Raw genomic sequence first — 20,495 nt, forward strand, 5'->3', positions numbered from 1 at the left:
GCTTGAGTGGCGGCTGAGCATTTTGACTGACAGCTGGTAAATGATGTCATTAGCATCCTCTTAGGTAAATGGAGCAGCCGCCGCAGCCGATTGGCCGGCGAGCAGGGGATGGTAATTTGTCACGGCTGATGCGTTGTCGATGATGGATGGCGGGGCAACTTCAAGGGAGTGGAACTGCCCGACTGTCCTGTTTTGAGGAGAGTCTGGAAGTAACAGAAGGAGGAGAGGGGAGAACGGAGGAGTCTTGGTGGGCAGCTCTTCATTACGTGCACTTGATGGCTCATGGGACGGCGTTTAATTACTTTTTGCTGACACTTGCTCCGCTGTCTAACTTCTCTTTGAAAGAGCCGCAAGAAAGAATGATGGCCTGTTGTCTGGAAGAGATTAGGCAGCGTGAGGGGGAACGTGGAGAAAGACGGGGATAAAGGTGAACAAGATAGAACCGATAAATCTTGGATCGACACAACCGACTAAATGGAAAGAACAAGATGAACAATTCTGACCATCAAGAGTGTCTCCGGCATGGTGGCAGTGCAACAACTGAGCCTCAATTCGTCCCCAGAGAGAGAGAGAGAGAGAGAGCTCAGCCTGCAAAGTTTGCTTCAGCGCTGACGTCACCTCACCTCTGCCAAGGTGCTCTCTGTGCAATTAGCGGATAACAGAGAAGGATGAAGATAAAATATTCATAATGCCCCCCCGCCCTGTTGTGAAAGGACCATGTGTTCGTATTAAATGTGATGAATATTCGCAGTGTTAATTAGCATGAGAGCAGCCACATGGGCCAACAGAATTGTTTTCCTGCTGGAGACATGACTGCAAACAAGGCATATTAATGAACATTCCCCTGGGACGGCTCTGCTGAAACACCGGGGCTGGGTGGCAGTTGGTCTCCAGAGATCAGGATTAGGTGGGAAAGAAAGCTGAAGGTGACAAAGAGATCTGATTTCATTGTGTTTACAGTCTGAAATCTTCGGCGCACACCAAATTCTATCTGTCATAATTTCCTGTATTTTTAAATGGCTTTTTAAGGGGAATAATGTTCCTTGTAGACACGCTGACACACCATTTGTAATCCTAATGGGAAAATAAATTAATTTTAGGCATAATTATGAGTATTATAGATCCACGCATGTGTGCGAAAATTTATGACGGGGTAACCGCATGAAGCTGTGATTAAAAATAGTGGACAGGAGTGATGAATCTCTCGTAGCATGATTGCAAGCTGTGGCTTCATCCATTTGGCTGCGCATTTTTCAGCTCGAGCAGGAGGAGGAGGAGGAAGAGGAGGAGGAGGAGGGGAGGAGGCCGAGGTGACGGGCTGATGCTGAAAATGCCAGTCCTGGGGGTTGTAAATCAGCCGTTTGCTGGACACCTGTTTCTCCCCATGAAAATATGGCGCATGTATTACAGGGAATCACAGATGCAGGCAGAATACAGAAAACCGTCTTTCGTGGAGGTGAACGGTAGAAGTTAGCATAAATGTGTTCCTGGCTGTTGCAGCTGAGGGAGGAAAGGACAGCTGTCTTTATGGATGGATAAACCGACACCACGAGCCTGCATCTCGACTCAGAGTCTCTTCACCTAGAACAAGTCCTGACCTGCAGGGAGGGAGCATGTCGACCCTCGCCCTCTAGCGGATGGACATTTATGTGCTGGCATTTGCGTTTCGGTTCCTGCGTTGCGTTACTGCAGATGATCTTCATGATAAATTCATGAACGATCCTGTCACTTTAACGTACAGCAGCATTTTACAGCACACTGAGCTCTGAGCCACAAGATAATTCAGCATCTGGGCTCCTCTTCATGTCTTAGTTGGTGTCCCTCATGCACAATATATCTCCTCTGCAGTTTTTGCAAAAGAGAGTTGTCTGTGAAATTGCCTTTTTACTTAGTGGTGGTGTCTGTTTTAAAAATGCTACAAGAATTATGTAGAAAATGACAATATGAGGATCATTCGTGGTACACGTCGTCTTTATCTTAGCTTCCTTTGTCCACAACCGACATCCTGATCTCAACTTTTGTCCGCCCTGTCAGAGGGGATTTGAAGGATGTACCGCTGCTGAGTCACTGATATTCTGCATCAGCGTCAGTGCCAGTTAGATTTGGATCACATCAGAGAAGACCACATGTGCACTGATGTGTGTCAGCATCTGAGATTTGTAAGTAAATCAGACTATAAGAGTCACACATGGTGATAATGTCTTCTCTGCAAGCGATTCTTTAAATATGTCAGCTGAGAAATCTGATATGTCGGCTCACTGAAACGTCCGAAAGCTAATTTCTTGTGCTCTCAGTAACTCTCCGTACAACCTGCTGACGCTTCTCGTTTCTGTGGTTGTCGCCTTGTTGCGTATGTTTGTATTCCAGGGGTCAATTTGTCGCCCATTAGTTGGAAAATACACTGATTACTGCCTCCAAACATATTTGCATTCCAAAAGTTAATCCCGGGATTAAATTTTGTAATCAGTTACAAAATTACATTTTTTTCTGTCTTTTTTTTTGTGTGTGTGAAAGCTTCATACCAGCGTATTAACACCAGACCATATCAGATCTAGAATTAGAAATGGGTTAATTCCTTTTTCTGGCACTGTGCAGCAGCAACTTCCCAAAAGAGGAGTCCAGTCTTAATGCACTGTAACAGTGAGAATACTGCTGATGCTGATTTAAGAGGATTATCTCCAATTGCCTGTGCCATCTTGAGTTTCTCTGTTGATTTGCGTTGGATTGAGGTTTATGCTGTGCATGTTTTATTTATTTTGATATTTCATTTTAGAAATCTTCTATTTTTAATGCTCTCACCCCTGGCTTAGCCTGAATAGTGAGTGTCCAGAGGTTAGCAAGTTGATGAGTAATCGCCTTGCAGTGAAAACAAACAGCGAGAACAATATTACATAAGTCTGTATTTGGGATCTTGGCTGGGTTTCGGCATTGGTTGTTAAGGTTGGAGAGTCCAGATGATACTGAATAGCACAACACAGGAAAACACATCAGTCACAAAGTACATAAACACCTGTACTGTTTTTGTGTATCTATAAGCAAATACAAACTGTCTCTCTTTATAATAGAGTTTGAGCAAGCGTCTGCAGAGGCTGGAAATAGATGAGCGTCCTCAAGCATTTGATCAAGCAGAGAAGAGCGAAAACACAATGGAGCAAAATCAAAGAGAACAGAAGGGAAGACAGTTTATTTCCTTCTGTCACCTCGGTATGATTTAATCCAGTGAATCAGCATCTGCAGGCCCAGAGGCAGCTGCTAACAAGGTTGATCCATAATCAGGGCTGCTTGTCACGTCTGCCATCACATCATCTGCAGTAAGTGGAACGGCTGAGCTTGGCCGGAGAAATGTTTAAAAGCCCGGTCAAGTTTATTTTTACAGCCAAATATTACACACGGCGCCTCAGCAGGATTTACAGGCCCCACTTCAACCCAGCCTCTGTAAACTACTCTCTGTTTTGATGGTGCAGGTGATGGTCTGTTTCATCACATCAGGAATTGTGTTTGCTCTCAGTCAAGTCCCTTGTGTTGTTGGCCGGGTACCTTCACAGACAAAGAGTACGTCTTTGGGTTGTATTAGTGTTCAAGTGGTAATTACGCAGAATCCACATCACTTGTCAGAGCACAAAGCTAAATGGAAGCAGCTGTCATTGAATATTTCATCTTAAGACTAATTTTCTAGAGGCTTGAAAGATCAGCTCTTTATTAACTGTGTTAAAAAAATCCCCACAGTCCTGTCATAAAGTAGCTCAAGCTAAGGTTTGCACATCTTAATGAATGTGAGCACGCTTCATTCAGGTCCTGGACTTCAGGTGGACATTCATTTTGATCTAATCTAGTGTTTGTGGTACAGAAACTAAAGCTGCAATTAAAGTTAAATTAGTGCGGTTACAAAATTAGCAATTTCTACTCCTGCTGGAGTGGCACTTTTTCAAATGGTTTGTATGTCAAGTGACGTTTTAAAATGTTCAGGTGACCTCATTTGTATCTTATTAAAGCTAGTCTGTCTGCTAAATCTTGTTGTAGAAGGTTCCACACTGACACATGCAAATCCACATTTTACTTTTTTATCTGCACAAACATGAGATAATGTAATTTTCTGTCACTGTTAGTTACCTTTTTTTTGCCATTTCCTTCTGCTTGTTGGTCATATTCTTCATTTGAAATGTATGTCGGTGCAGCTCTGCACACAGAAGCGTTTTGTGTGTGTGTCTACTGGCAGCTGTGCATATGCTCTAAGTTAACGTGCATGTTGTGTTTTATATGTTGTGGAGTATTAGTAAGACCCCTTGAGTGGGATCGATGACTTGGAACAACACTCGTGATGTCATGCTTCTGCTGCCGTAGCCAAATTAATGGTATTAGCTAGGTGGGGATTATGGGCGAGTTCTGTCGTGCATTTCCCTGATGTACAACTAACACTTGACTGGCCGCTGCTGAATTGTTCGGCTCTTTTCCTCTTAAGGCTCGATGCACCAGGCTGGATTACTGGCTCCAGTTCTGAAAAAAAAAATAACACGGCATCATTAATCCTGTTGGGAATGGAGCAGAACTTTATATGCTCCTCCGACCCCAGAAATAGGGAGGTTTTGACTTCTTGCGTGGACTCAGACAGACTCTGTCTCCATCCTGTATGTTTCCTGCACCCACGTTGATCTGACCTCACCCTCCTCTGCCTCTCCGCTCTGTTGCGCAGGTAATGCAGGTGGTGAGGGAGCAGATCATGCGAGCGCTCACTCTCAAGCCTAATTCCCTGGACCAGTTCAAAAGTCGCCTGCAGAACCTGAGCTACACAGAGATCCTGAAGATACGCCAGTCCGAAAGGATGAATCAGGAAGACTTCCAGTCCCGCCCCATCTTGTAAGTGTGGCAATCGTGATGTTGTCAAAGTGTCTCACAAAAGACTGCAACTAAACGCTGAATTTAATATGAATAATATCCTCGAAAATACTATTAATGCATGTTGTAGGTATGACAGCTGCGTTTTGAGAACAAGCAACTCTGAAAGACATGTTCTGTAGACTCAGAGGAACTTGGATGCTCCTGTTTGTAATCGCAACTGTCCTTCTTCTTCTGATGACCTGATCACGTTTTAAGACCCAAATGAGGACATAATTTGCATCTACGACAAGAGCTGTGTTTCTTAATATACCTGTAATTGCATCTTTCATCTCTTTTGCATTAGTCCGCCACATGCATGCAGCTGAACTAAAGCAGGATGCACCTGCGCTTTCCTCTTGTGATTGAAAAAAAAAAAATGCATTCCATTCAGATTGTCTGTAAATGCAATTCCCAGTGAATACTCCATTAATGACCCTCCAGCTCATTACGCACGGAGAGCTCGTCTGTAATAGATCATTCATTGAATGATCATGAATGCGGGTCCTGTAATGAAGAACATTGTTCCGTCCTGGCTGTATTTAATGGAGTAGGTAGCACTATTGAAAAATCGTTCCTCCGAAAGAGCTTGTCCCTTTGAACAGTAATCAATGCTGAGCCGAGGGCTTATTGAATCAATATTGGAAGGGTAGAGACCAAACTTTAGCAGCCAATTAATCCCTAGAGGAGAAGGTAGAATAAAAGTAAAGGATGTTGCAGAAAAGGGTACGTTTTTTATTTCAAGACCCATTTTTTTTTTTAGATTACTGTGTTAACAAGGAAAAATAAGAATACAGCTGAATTCAACAAGTTCACGCTGAGTCTCCGGCTGTTCTCAGAAGGTGTTCTGTGAGACTGTTAGAAATTTAAAGGCAATCGAAAATGAAAAAAAGAAGCACGTTTTAACATTTTATCACCACATAACTGGAGTCACAGACTGATGAGTCTCCTTAACAGTGCGAGACTGAGGTTGGAATTTTCCTCTAATCAATAAAGCACAATCATGACTTGTAAACATAATGAGCTGAGCATGTCGGACCACGGATTTAAAGAAGCCCTCTGCTACTCACCACGCTCCCACTTTAATACTATCAATTACTGTAGAGGACGACTTAAGACATCAAAAGAAGGTGAAGAGACGCTTTTATGGCTTCAGATCAAAGCTGTCTCTCTTGTAGAAAGTCTGAGGATTATTTCGTGTCATTTTGACTCCTGATAGGCAGCGTCTGGATTTATTTTGCTTTAAGTACGTTTTGCAATGCATTGGGGCGATGTTCTGTTTACATAAAGTTGCTTACACCAGAAAAAGCTAAATCAATTTTGCATAAAGAATTCATACAGTAGATCTGCTCCAAGCTGCTGAGGAAAAGCGAGAAGCGCTTTAACAGAATTCAGTATTGATTCATGTTTTCACCTGTGCTTAGCAATATTTTACCTGACGTACTCTGCAGGTATTTTACATTCCCTCAAGGTTTGTGTCCCGCTTCTTTCATCACTTAAACACCTGATACCAACCCGAGTGCTTCTGTCACAGAGGTCTATCAGTGCAACACTTCTTCTGTGATTTTCTACATTTGCCAGGAAGAATCTATTTAACATTGAAACTGAAGCCGCTTCCCGGGAAGACAAAGCGGCAAAGTCATCCAAAGCCCTCTTTACCTGTGTCTGGCACAGTCAAAAGAAAACCAAGATATCATTATTCTTCCTAGAAGGAGCCACGCCTCTCCCGGTAGCTGTTTCTTTAAAGATGTCGGAGAGAATGTCCGAGCACAGATCAATGTAATGACTGGAATCACCAATGAGGCAAACACACAGACGTGGAAGGCAGCGGGGGAGACGAGAGCGCATGAGCCTGAAGGAGACGAAGAGGAGAAAGGAGGACAAAAATGTGATCAAGGACTGGCAGCACGGAGAAGTACAAGAAAACGATAAAAATCTGTAGCCTCAAATTCAGTTAAAGAAAAGAATAAAGGGTAAACGAGAGGACTCAACTATAATGACGATAGGGAGCTGCACTGTTCAGCCAGATAATCTACATAATTCATGGTGACTAGCGCTGTGTGCTTTGCATTCATAAGCGGCCCAGACATACATGAGGATACATGAATTAATGACAGCGATTCAAGCGGACGTCGGAGCAGCACAGATTTCCGCAGATCAACCTTATGAGATGCTACGTGACACATTTGCGAGTGTGTGGAAGTACATCTGTGTGTTTGGCGCTCTCTTGACAGTCACAATCCAGGGGGGGGGAGGAGGGGGTTTGTTTGCTGCTAGATAAGCTGGGGAAATACTATGGAATTAAATCCAGTTTTTGTGCCTGCTGGATGAGTGCGGTTAACAGAATTTAGATGAACCAATGTTGTGTGTTTGTCATTCTGCAGGGAGCTGAGAGAAAAGATTCAGCCGGAGATCATGGAGCTGATCAAACAGCAGAGGCTCAACAGGTTGTGTGAAGGAACCTGCTTCAGGAAAATCAGCAGTCGCAGGAGGCAAGGTAAGAGAATTCACATTTACACCGATGAGCCACGACGTTAAAACCGCCTGCCTAATGTTGTGTAGGTGTGACAACAAAACAGCTCTGACCTGTTGTGGGATGGACACAGGATCAGGATCCCATGGGTGCTCAGTGGGTTGGGATCTGGGGAGTTCTTAGAGTTTAGTGTCCTGCTGGAGGAGCTTTTTCTGCAACGATGTTTAGCTACATGTCAAAGTAACATCCTATATGAATGCTATAAAGGTTTCCCAGCAGAACATCACATAGTAACGCCGTGTTAAATGTGACTTCACCTGTCAGTGGTTTTAACCCTACGCAGGACTTTCATGTTGCCATACGTAGAAGGTCTTTCAGGGTTCATTGGACCACAAGAAAGAGTATGTTGGTATTCATTATAGACTTTCATACTATGTTAAGTAAATGTTCTGATAAGTTGGCGTATTTTTGGTTCCAAATGCAAGATAAATGTCTCTTTTTGTATTTAAAAAAAATCTTCAAAATTAAAAAAAAAAAACAATACTTGTCACCTAAACCAAATGGCCTGGGGTCCAAAAGACCCCAAAAATCCTGGACAGGGTTAATGTTGTGGCTGATCGGCATATACAAGCGCACAAACCTGACTTTACATCACCCTCATCAACAGATCATGTCCACGTATGCATTGAAATTCACATCTCCGTCTGCTCCGTCCACAAGGACCCCTCTTCTGTTTTCTCCCTCGCCTCCCTCTGTTTGTTCTCCGTCTTCGTCGCCTTTATTCCCCTTTTCTTCACGAAAACCCCCCACGGGAGATATTTTATCCAAGGGGATCTTTTGAAGCTCTGGACTGCTGTGGATCTGCTGTCGTGATCACTTGCGCAACTTTTCTTGCTCTTTGAGCCTTTGAGGCGGAGATGTGTAGTGACACACTGCCTCACCTAATGCATACAGAAACGCAGTACACGGATGTCAGTCTTCCCTCCCTTGTGCCCCTGCACGCACAGATGTATGGAAACACGGAGATACATAAAGCCAAAAGCACAATAAACACACATTTATACACACTTGTCAAGATGAATTTAGAGAAAGCTTTGAGAAGAGAAATGACAGAAGGAGAGACGAGCCGACTGCAGTAACCCCGGGCTCTACTGTATGGAGGGTGTGGTGAAGTGACAAAGCAGTGTGTTACCTACTGAGAGATAACACAAGCCTGACGCTTTTTGGCTGGAGCTATTTAGACACTCACATTTAAAGCTTTTAAAAGACATCAGACTGGTGTGTGGTGCCAATTTATGATGCATTTTTAGGAAGAAAAAGTCTTGTTCACACACACACACAGTGCACTCTTTTCAATGACTTTAGTTTGTGCATTAATGCTTTTCCATCTGAGTGACACAATGGAGAGAAGAGGAAGTGGAATAGAAATTGAAAATCCAGCAGCCGGCTTAGATTTGGAGCGTATTTGAATCATTCCGCTTAATATCGTATTTCACACTCGCTGCCACAAGAGAGAAAGCAAGCAACGAGGAGTGAAAGAGGCAAAGAAGGGAGAAGCAGTGGTAGTTTTTAGCCCGTATAATATACTGCTCTTGAGTCACAGAGGATTTAATCTGCTCGAGACCTGATCCCTTCACTCTTCTGTCCTCCCTCCTGCACTTTCCATCACCCCACTCTGTCACTTTTTCCTCCGTCTGCATATACAAATACATGAAGTTAAATTTAAAAAAAAAAAAACTGTGACAAGCTCAGGTTGTGGGTTGGTTTTGTCGTTATTGCATTAATGTCATCGGCTGCCCTGCAGGAACTGTACTTTCCAATAAGTCAAATCAAACTGAGTAAAACCTGGTGTTTTTTTAAGTTTTGTTTTTTTTTTTTTATCCACACGTCAATGTATTCCAGCATTTTAAAGCCTGATCACGATCCGACTTGGCAGCTGTCACCCAGATGTTGTCAAAGCTGGATTACAGAAACAGAGAATCTGAAATGAAACACTGAGGTGGGGTGGGGGGAGGATTTAGAGTTGAAATAATTTTGCAGGAGAGATGTTCAGGTGGAAACCGTCAGTCAGATCGCTGCATGCGGTCGGCTGATTTGTGCTCGTCTGGCTTTTGTGTGGCGACGTGCTGTGACGGGACTCATATTGAGGTCTTAGAAAGGAACTGAAGACACATTCATCCGCACGAATGCCACGCAGAAACGCAACGGGCTCACTGGACCCGCAATCCGTGAGCTCTGCTGGATTTAATTTAGCACACTAACCTGTAGGAAACCTGTGGCCAAGTCATCCTCCAGCCTGTAGCTGCCTCTGAGAACTCTGGGGAGACGCTGCTTCTCCTGTAACTTCTTTGTGCATGTGTGAATTTATGCCAGCTACATATGCTGCTTCCTTCATCTGTCTCTCTTGCTCAGATCTCTTTTCCCACTGCCCATACATGTCTATCCACCCTCTCCTCACTGAGCCTTTGTTCTCACGCTTACAGTATATCCATATTAAAATGTGAGGGAGCGCTTCGTCTTGCGGAACAAGAATAAAAGGAGACCCTATAGCAAGTTTAATATAGTCTTCATATAATGAGATGTTACATCAGAGTGCTGCATGTCAGCTCTAACTTGGTTTGTTAGTCTCATTTTTCTTTTCGTTCATTGCTCCGACAAACTTTCCTGATTATTAATTTAATTTGTTAACCCTCTGTCTACTGTCAGGTCTTTTTCTTAACATATATGAAATGTGCTCCCCTCGCCCATCCCTCCTTCTCCCACAGCATCTTTTAAGACTATTTCAAAGTCGCCCAATCTGCTGGGACTCCGGTACCTACATTAAATATTAATTAAGCTGACTTCAGTGCAGATGAATCTTCTCTCTATCCTCCTCGCTGCCCATTACAAGGGGATGCTTCCCTCTAAAAGCTCAGGTGGATGGCACTTTGAAGTTTGAAATAAAGAGTGCTACCTGTTCCGTCTTTTAAGTGCAGCACGGTGCAGGTAACGGCACTTGGCTCTCAGGGAGGCGTACTTTGTGTGAAAGCTGCACTAAAGCGAAAGTAAACTTGGAAACTTGGCCTGATTCTGCTGAATCGTATCACTCACCGATGTTCCGTTTGCTGAATCAGTTTTAAGTGATACAGGAATTAAATCTAACATAGACAAACAGCATCTCCAAGCCAGAGGAAGGCCATATGCTGTTGTATACAGACACGCATTCGCACGCCAATCAGTCACCTTTATCAGTTGAGCGGAACAGTTGATAGCGGCCCCTCCCCGAACAGCAACTCTACAGATCTCTATCTGCTCCCTGTGGACCGGTGCCACTCTGCACCAGCCTGGCACCACCAGCTGTCTATTTTCAGCAATTAGGATTTGGAACGTGCACACGCCAGTCAGACCTCCCCAGTCTGCGCCCGCTCACTGCCAGCTCAGCTCGGTGCCTACCTTGGCAGGAAATCGCTAAAGAACAGCAGACTGGCTGCAGAGGCTGCCGGCGGAGGCAGCATCCAGCACTTTTACTCCGGTAGTTACAGGCCTTCGTTGCTGGAGGATAACTCGTGACATTAACCATGAGAAACCTGACTAAATCTTTACTTGACACGTCTTCTCAATAAAACCTTGCTTGAATTATGTGTCAATAGAACTACTTTAAGAGCTTTGCATTAAAACCAAGGCTTGAGAGAAACTTTGTCTGATAAGAAAACGTTTGTGAAGATTTTGGAAATTGGGAAAAAATAAGCAATGCACAATACAAATTTCAGAAAATCAATTATGCAGCTAGTCACGGTGGTACCATGTTGGTAACTTCTTCCTTTTTGGTGGTCTGTAAAAGTCTGACCATTTTACATGTTTATTCAATCAACTTTCATTCTTTCAACTTTCATTCTGCACCTAGCTGTAGTGCTGTCCCACTTGTTTTCTAAGATTTGAACTGAAACACGAAGCAGCAGCTATAGAACGTGATGGACGTGGGGCAAACACACCACACGGGTGGAACTGCATGGAGCAACAAGTTTCCAGTTGATCCGCAACTATCCAACCATCCATTATCTATACACCACTCAATCCTCACTAGGGTCACGGGGGGCTGGAGTCTATCCCAGCTGACTCAGGGTGAAGGCAGGGGACACCCTGGACAGGTCACCAGTCTATCACAGGGCTACACTGATTCACAACCAGCTGGTCTATTTTCTGCATGCCATCCCCTGCTTTCTTTTCCCTGTTTTTCTTGTCTCTCTCCACTGTCACTATCAAATCAAGACATAGAAATGCTTAGAAATGAATCCTTATAAACAATGCTGGTTATGAGGATTTATTAGTATACAGTTTGTGTTGCAGTACATATTTTTAGCACCACTGCCACTTAAACAGAGCCTTATTTAAATTAAAACATGTTGTAACACCAAAGACCTTTTTTTTTTTATGATTATTAAATTGTCTCAGTCGTCCTCTATCCTCGAGGCCTCTGATAACTGCCTGGTACATGTTTAAATTATTTCCCCGTTTAAAGGAAAAATGAAGTTTCATCCAGTCACAGCTGAGGTTTCACGTTTTCTGTGCCTCCTTTGAGTGAGAGAAATAAAACCTGCATGTCCTTTTCGTGATCTTGACTTGAGTGTGTATTTCGCTGTTGAATCACTGTTAAAATGATGAAGGCCCACTGTCTGTTTTGTTGCCCATCAAGATCCCTCCCTCATGGAGAGCATCACGGCCCATCTGTGGATTTTCCTCAAGGCTGTTTTTTTTTTTTTTTTTTTTTTGTCACAGATTTTTTTTGCCTTGCTAATTTTCTCTCCTGTTGATGACTCATACAAATCCATACCCATAGAATGCCTTTTGCCAGCCACTGTTTATTTCATAACTCCTCTAAATCTGTCTCTTACTCCCTTCTGTCTTCCTTTCTCCTTGTCGCTTCCTTGCAGATAAGTTTTGGTATTGTCGTCTGTCCCCGAATCATAAAGTCCTGCACTATGGAGATCTGGAAGAGAGCCCTCAGGGAGAGGTGCCTCACGACTCTTTACAGGACAAACGTGAGTGAAATTAATAATACTCAGCATTGTATCACTGTGTCTGTTTTGTAGCTCACGATGTGAATTTCCAAGGCATCTGTATTTCTGAGTGCGTACATAGCCCCAAAACACAATACGAGCAGTGACAACCAACTGTCACTGACACTGTTGGCTTTTAATAGTCAGTGTAAACATCAGTTTTTACTTCTGGACGTTGCACAGTGACAGATCTGGGGAGAATTATAAATTTTAATCACTTGGATTAACCAGGCACCCATGTGGGATGACACAGTTGTCACAGGGATGTTGCTGTTGCTGTTGTTGTTGTGGTTCTGAACTCACTTCTGTCCTCTCTGCAGTGCCTGTGGCTGATATCAAAGCTGTTATCACCGGCAAAGACTGTCCTCACATGAAGGAGAAGGGAGCCCTGAAGCAAAACAAGGTGTGTGTGTGTGTGTGTGCATGCATGTGTACTTGTGCATACGTGTGGGTGTGTATCCAGGCGAGAGAACGCGTTTCTGTGTTCGTGCCAGTTGCATAACGTGATGTCCGTTACATAATTTTGCTTTGGGAAATAACACAATAAGTCGCGTCTCAGTGCTCAGCACGGAAAGAGAGAGAGAGAGAGATGCATCCATCAGCGGGGATGTGTAGAAATAAATTACTTAATAGTCACACGAGGGCCGCGGAAACCATGCCGGCATCCTTTTCTTTGCTGTTTAGATGCGATAGTAACACACTGGCCTGCCCTCTGTGGTGCCTTAACCAGGATGAAAGAGCCATCTTGTCTGCATCTGTGTACACACCAGACCTTCCTCTCCCGTACTTTTCCTCTGCAAACCTTCGGCCCCCGCCCGCGGGACTCTGATATATTGGATCTTGGATAAATAGCCTTGAAGACAAAAGAGCATGCCTCCTCCCTGCTTTGTCTCCTTTATTACCTTGTCGATAAGCGCAGGTCTAGAAGAATGACCTGAGGGGGGTCTGTGGGCTGTCTAGCAGGCCTGTCCCAGCCTTGTGAATGAGAACATAAGCACATTTCATTACTCACTGTTACAAGGCCAGCCAAAGTCACCTCTACGGGCTTTGGAACGGAGCTGGCATGTCGACCGTTTGAAGGGCACTGAGATAGAGGTGACAAGATGTCTCCCAAATTCTTCCAAATATATTCATCGCAGGCACTTTTTTTTTTTTGGTAATTATTCCACATAATATATCTCATGTTTTCGCTCATTTCAAACACCTTCTGTGCCTCAAGACTTGCGTTATTTAGAAAACAGGTGCGCTGACCTGGAAGAGCAGTTTTGCCTGTCATCTGTGCTGCATTTTGCATCTCATTTCTGAAGCGCACCTTTCAGCTGTGCTTTTTTTTTTTTTTTTTTTTTCCTGCAGGCATTTTAGACAGGATCACAGAAGCGACTGGAGGATGTGTGATAAGTGTGGCTGATTGCATGTTCTGCCGTGTTTACTAATGTTCCCGCAATTTCCGATGGGTCCGATTTGTGTGGAAAATCCTCTGCAGTGTAAAGAGCAGGTGCAGATTTGTGCAGCTATATTAAAATAAGGCTGTTGTGGGAGAGCGAGAGAAAATTAAATTAACCAGTGTTTAATTTAAAACGCAAAGATAGCAGACACAGCAGCACAGAAAGGGGAGCTTAATTAGTTCATAGAAAGGAAAAAAAAAAAAAGAAACGGGAGCAAATGTTTTATTATACCAAATATAGAGCGGGGATTGTCTCCGAGGTCGTAAACGTGAAATACTAACAAAGTTGGTAATGCGCTGTGGGGATTACATTCATTTCATTTACTAAGTGTTGTAGGTATTATCGATATCCACCACCGTGTTTGTTTTTTGCGATGCTAGCTGCACGCCTCCGTGAATGTTGGTCTGTTCACTGCTTAGGTCCAGACTGAAAAATTTCTCTCTTTTATTGACTGTAAAGAAATAGTGTAAATACATTTCTTGAAAGAAAAATTGTCTTCCGTGCAGCGTAACAAAAATAATAATGCCAAAAAGAAAAAAATTACTTTTTTTTTTACAGAAATCGAAAAACACTGGAATCAACATCTACAACATTTTTTACAGTGCGTTTTTTTTGTTGTTGTTGTTACCAAAACTGGAAAGAAATGATGGCTCTAATGACTGTGTTTTACTGCTTACATTTTAAATACTTAAATCCTTTTCTCCACCTGCTATGTGTAAACATTGGCTGCAGTTCATCCTAGTTTAGATAAGTACCGTAAATTCCGGACTATTGAGCACACCTGAATATAAGCCGCACCCACTCAAAAAGAAAATTAATTTTCTACATATATGAGCAACAGTTGTCTATCAGTCGCAGGTGTCCACGTTGCAACATGAGATATTTACACAGAAAGATTTTTTAATTAAATACGTACCGGTAACATACACAAATACGTAAATGCCTTTTTCCAAACAATGCCTGTAACACGGCTGGTTAAAAAAATGCAGTAGCCAACCAGGAAAAGTCATTGATTGCTATCTTCATCTTCCTCCTGCCCTAAAACCACTAAAGTCGTCTTCTTCAGTGTCAGAATTGAACAGCCTCAGAATTACTCCGTCACACACTTCCTCAGTCTCTCTTTCGTTGTCGCTCTCAATGTCACTTTCGCCTCGAGGCAAACTCTTAAAAATCCATAAATTAGCCGCATCATTGTTTAAGCCGTAGTGTTCAAAGCATGTGAAAAAAGTAGCAGCTTATAGTCCAGAATTTACGGTACTTTTTTTGAATTTTGAATTTTTAATCGCAGATAGTCATCGCAGATAGTCACTAATAACTAAAGCTAAGAAGCGCAACATTTTTTGTTTTTACAGAATCTGATTAGTGCAAAAGATGAAGTCTTGGTGAATTTCTAAATGAGACATGCAGAATAAATTGATTTTGATGAAATATCACGATTTTCAGGAACGAAAGGAAAGGCTTTAGAGCGGCACGCCACTAATGAGTAGTTCAAGGACTGCTGGAAATTTGAACATGTGCCAATTTTTGTTTTTTTACAACTTCTGTCTCTGATAAATGGTGTCATTTTTGAAAGGTAGCATGTCTTTTCAAACCCACCGGCAGGTTTTGGGGGGGTTAAAACTGCCCCACACAGCTGAGAGAAGTGTTTCTGTTCCGGCATCACTACATCTTTTCTTCTTTGAGCTTTCTGATCTAAGACAAATCTCACCACTGAGCCACGTCTTTTAAGCTCTCCTTCACAGAATGCACCTCGGCTGCCGTCCCAGTCTCTGACTGTGTAATTACCTGCTGCCTTAGTAAACCAGACGCTAATTTCACGCAGATTGCAAACACACATTTAATGAATTGCTTGCTTGTATACAAATCCGGCTGTGTCCCTGTTCTGTCCTCGTACTCCGTTCAGTTTGTTCTCTGCAGTAGATGGTTTAGATTTCTGAGGGAAAACACATTAAGTCACATCAGATCTACCAAACATTTTACGATGTCAGTATCCGGCTGGTAGCTGATGAGTTAATGTGCAGCTGATGTAGCAGATGGTGATGAGACGTGAGGAGGGAAGGGACAGTACTAGTGCTGCTAGTGCACTAGTGTGGCAGCATTGTGGTGCAAATCTCACCTGTTATTCCTTTTTGTTTCCTTCATCCTTTCATCTCTTACCATCCCACACCTCCACTCTGTCGCCATCTGCAACTCTGTCTCTCCTCGTCCTCCCTCTGTCCTCTCTCCAGGAGGTGTTGGAGCTGGCCTTCTCTGTCCTCTACGAGTCGGACGAGTACTTAAACTTTATCGCTCCTGACAAGCATGAGGTAAGTCCGCAGCAGTCGACCCTGCGGTTGTTGACAGAATGAATATGTGTGATGGCAAAGAGATGAGCTCTTCTACATACACTTTGCACAGTGTGTATGCAAGTAAAGAAGTGACACATGCATGATGCACGTTTTTGTCCTTTTCTACTGCCTTTTCCGAGGAGTTCCATTTTATGAGCTGTTTGTGCACATATTGTTAAAGCTTTAAACTTAACATATCGTATACATATTGTGATACATGTAGTACTGTAGTAATAAGATGAGATAGTGTGCCCAGAAATTTTAACTATAACTCTAAAATAACAGTACTGCAATACTGAGAACCAGAGCTGTAGATTTGAGACTTCAACTTATGTCAAGTTTATGTCATTAGCCTTGATTTGGATTTGGCAGCTTTGGGAATTAAAGGTTGCCTGTGAAGTTTTGTTATAAAGAAGTGTGTATTGTTTCATTTGTATGGTTTTGCCAAATACAACCTGAATAAGATCCTGCTCAGGACAAATGTCTCTCAGTAACTTTGCAAGGTACCTATACTTGAGTTTTGGGAGAATAAACTTCAAGTCTTAAGTTCAAACCTGGTAAAATCCAACTCGTAAGAGCAAGTTTTGTAATAAATCTTTGTAAGGTTTATTATTAATGTCAATGTTTTGTGTAAAATTCAGATTAAATACTGTGTCATTTTTGTGGTTTTGGCTTAAGCTTACAATTATGCATGATGGATACGGATAAAATCATTATTTATTCATTCAAACCTTTATTTAAGCCTCAAACATCACTCAGGTTTCCTTCATTTAAGGTAATGAATAAGAGACAGAGGAATATGTGGAGTTAAAAATGTAAAAGAGGACAGTAGTAGGTGAAAACAATTACACACTGAGGAGTACTTCACTGAAGTCATAGTCTTGAATTATCCATCGGTTGTTAGTTTCCATATTAAGAGTGTGATATTGATAGTTGCATGTGTCGATGTACAAAAATTAGAAGCAGAAGTTCAAAATATACCTGCAGGTCTTGAAGCATAAAATGCTTAGTAGAGAAACTTTGTGACACAAAGTGGTCATAATATAATACATTTCTGGAAAATCAAGTGAGAAAAGAAGAATATTCTACAAAGAAGCTTCTCATTTATTTGGAATATTTGTCTTGTGCACATAGACATTAAGGAGGTAGCTATCGTAGTATAAATGGTGCAGAAGAAGCCGTGACGTCGTTACAGAGTTAGCTTGAGATGAACTTTACTTGTGACTCGATATCGACTCGTCCCACTTTGCTTGACGTAACTTTGGTTCGTCCCAAAAGACTGGAGAACAGCTCTGTTCATAAATAACTAATACCTATAATCCCCGGGAGTTTGTCGAACAGAAGGGGAGCGCTCTTGTTTTTCGTAGATTTGGGTCAAATATCACTGAACGCCACACAAAGGTCTAATTGTTGAAGACTAAAGATAACTCACATCACTTTCACGTCATTGCTTGGATCCTGAAACTTTTTTTGAGCTTTTTTTTTTTTTTTTGGAAACACAGAACTTTGTATTTAGGACAAGAGAGAGGAAGGTGTCCCTGCTCTATTTCTCCTGAGTCACAGAATACACAAACTTTCCTCCCTTTATGATCAGCTGCTTTTGTGCCTGCATGTCTCTAAAGAAGGTGTATCCTTTAAGTTTGGAAACATGTCAGGCTCAGTTTAAGTTTGTAGACTTTGGAGGTTTTGTGTTTATAAGTTGAATTTCTATCTGCCGGTACAGACTTTTAAAAAATGTGAAATGTGCCCATCTCTCTGCAGTACTGCGTGTGGACGGACGGTCTAAACGCCCTCCTGGGTAAAGAGATGACCAGCGATTACACCAAATCCGACATGGACACCCTGCTCTCCATGGAGATGAAGCTTCGCCTCTTGGATCTAGAGAACATCCAGATTCCCGAGGCCCCGCCCCCGATTCCCAAAGAACCTAGCAACTATGACTTTGTTTACGACTGTAACTAGACGTGCGACCCCCAACCCGAACGAACCCCGCACCTACTGTATTCACTGGACCAATCCCCCCTTTTTTCTTATAAACTGGAACAAAAAAAATAGATCAAACCATATAATAGGGAAAAAAAATGAACTGTGATTGAAAGAAAGAAAATGGATTTATTGAACTATTTTCCTCTCGCTTCTCGGTAAACCTTTATAAGAGAGAAAATGGTGCATATTGACCGTTGCACTTGAGGGACTTGGGGTCGATGCGGCGTCATCAGGTTGCCATGGAGAAGAGAAACCAGGGAGTGTTTGTTTGGCCTGTCGCTGGTCGTCCTCCGTCTTCTTCTTCTTCTTCCTCCTTCGCTCTCTTCCTGTGTCTGATGTTTCCAAACATTCACTTCTTCTTCTTCTTCTATTTGGCCGCCGTCATTTTGCTTCAAGATTGTTGTAGACGAACGCTTAGAAATTCCATTTGATTCCTTGTTGTTCCTTTTTTTTATGTTTATTTTATTATTTTTTCCTCAGGGCTTTTGTGGGGAGGGATGATGAATGCAGGGATCAGGATGGTGGTTGTTTATTTCAGGAGAATGGAGGGACAAGAGAGGGTGATTTTTTTGGGGGGGTTTCTGTCAACTTCCCAGTAGTATTTCCTGTCACATTCCCACTTACAGTATTTGTGGCAGCTAATTGTTTCCCTCAAGAGGCTGAATTACATTTTAAAATTCTGCGTTCTTTAAAAATAGTCTCTTATATCTACTCTGTCCAGCTTCACTTATACTGAAGACTGTTAGACTAAGTCAATTCCTCAAAATCCAGGCATTGTACTACAGTATAAGAAACAGCCTCTGTTTTGAATATTAATGTTATTAACCCACCGCTGCTTATTGCTTATTGTACACACCTACACCGTGGCTTTGCCAAAAAAAAACTATAAAAACAGCACCATTGTGAAACACATGTTCAAACACACATTCGTCTTTCCCTCATTTGAGTCTCTCTCGTTGTAAAGACTGCTGTACACAACATTCCTAAGCAATATTTGAGCTTTTTTTTTGGTTTATCATTTGTAAGATGATCATAATTTAGTGATTTTTTTTTTCTTTTTCTTTTTTGAAATTGTGAAACTGCCAGGTAGTTGGTATTGCAAAGTGTAAAGTTAGTATTCGGTTAAGGGAAGTTGACTTTTCTTTTGTGCGTGTTCAGGACTACGGGCCACAAAATTGAGAGTTTATGTATTTTTTTAATTTAAAACAGATCATGGTTGTTATTTCTAGTATGATTTATATATTTTCCCCTTCCTATTTAATGCCTTCTGATGTTTTTCTTTAGGATTTTTCAAAGCCCCTCAAAACTGCTGTTTACATTAAAGATTTAAGAACTGTAACAAGCTTGCGCCGTTCCTTTCTTCATTCGTGGACTACAAACGCTTAAAGGATCCTACATACAGTCGGGCAATGTTGAATGATTAAAAGCACTTCATAGTTTTCTCTATTACACTCACTATTGAAGCATTTCTGCTGATTAAACTGTTTTACTTACAAACACAAGGATAGATTACAACTTTAATCTTCACAAAAGCAATTTGATGATTAGAGCACATAAGGCACTAAAACATGATAAACAAAAAAAAAATCTATCACTAATTAAAGCCCTTTAATATCATATGCTCTGTTCACATGTTGGCACACAGTATCCACAGTACAAACGTAATGCAAATGCATTTCAAGCATGAAGATCAAGCAGAATTTTTCAACAGTCTGCACCTGGAAACTTTAGAATCACAAATATTGTCAGACAAAGCTACACCAAAGCTGGAACTATATGTTAAATCCAGTTACTACACTTTAATAAATGTATTTATGTAATAAAGGTTGAAATTATGCACATCATGAAGCATACAAAGTAGGTCTCCCTGTGCAGTTGTTCTGTGGTATCATCAAAAAATATCACTACAAAACTGAACTCCATCACACCAACATAGTGGAATGTGAGTCCCAGTATAACTCACTTTGATAGCTTGCCAGTGCCGATACCAAAATTTGCACATATTTTTCCACCTATTTGCAAGAGAAGATTTGGTCTCTCCTGCGCTGGAATTCAGATATTAGAATTCCTGTATCATGATGGCCCACTGGCAGGCATACAATACAAGGCTTTCACAAAGCAAAATAAGAAAACGACTTCAACTTTAATGTTATTTTTATGCAACATTTTTAAACTGTAAGCTTTTAGCCTGTTGGTGTTTATTATGGGCACATGCTGATATTTCATTTTTAAGCTATTACCAGCTGATCCAGATGAAAATGCAGATATCATCATGCATTCCAAGAAAATTCAGAAACAAAATATAAATATCTGCATTTTCATTCAGCGCATAAAAACAGCACCACCGGCTCCTACA

General features: G+C 41.9%; 1 protein-coding gene across 3 annotated transcripts in view; it reads left to right on the forward strand.

Annotated features, from left to right (window-relative positions):
- The window catches only part of elmo1 (engulfment and cell motility 1 (ced-12 homolog, C. elegans)), a 114,987-nt gene extending 95,509 nt beyond the window's left edge, over window positions 1-19,478 (forward strand). For all 3 annotated transcript variants that reach the window (XM_008295501.1, XM_008295500.1, XM_008295502.1), the window contains 6 exons: window positions 4,691-4,854; window positions 7,257-7,369; window positions 12,256-12,363; window positions 12,702-12,784; window positions 16,055-16,132; window positions 17,915-19,478. In XM_008295501.1, the coding sequence (XP_008293723.1) occupies window positions 4,691-4,854; window positions 7,257-7,369; window positions 12,256-12,363; window positions 12,702-12,784; window positions 16,055-16,132; window positions 17,915-18,115 (747 nt within the window). In that variant the 3' untranslated portion in view covers window positions 18,116-19,478. The remainder of the gene's footprint in view (window positions 1-4,690; window positions 4,855-7,256; window positions 7,370-12,255; window positions 12,364-12,701; window positions 12,785-16,054; window positions 16,133-17,914) is intronic.
- The last annotated feature ends 1,017 nt before the right edge of the window (window positions 19,479-20,495 follow it).

Source organism: Stegastes partitus, unplaced genomic scaffold (assembly GCF_000690725.1).
Source record: "Stegastes partitus isolate 25-593 unplaced genomic scaffold, Stegastes_partitus-1.0.2 Scaffold1053, whole genome shotgun sequence".
Taxonomy (NCBI): Eukaryota; Metazoa; Chordata; class Actinopteri; family Pomacentridae; genus Stegastes; species Stegastes partitus.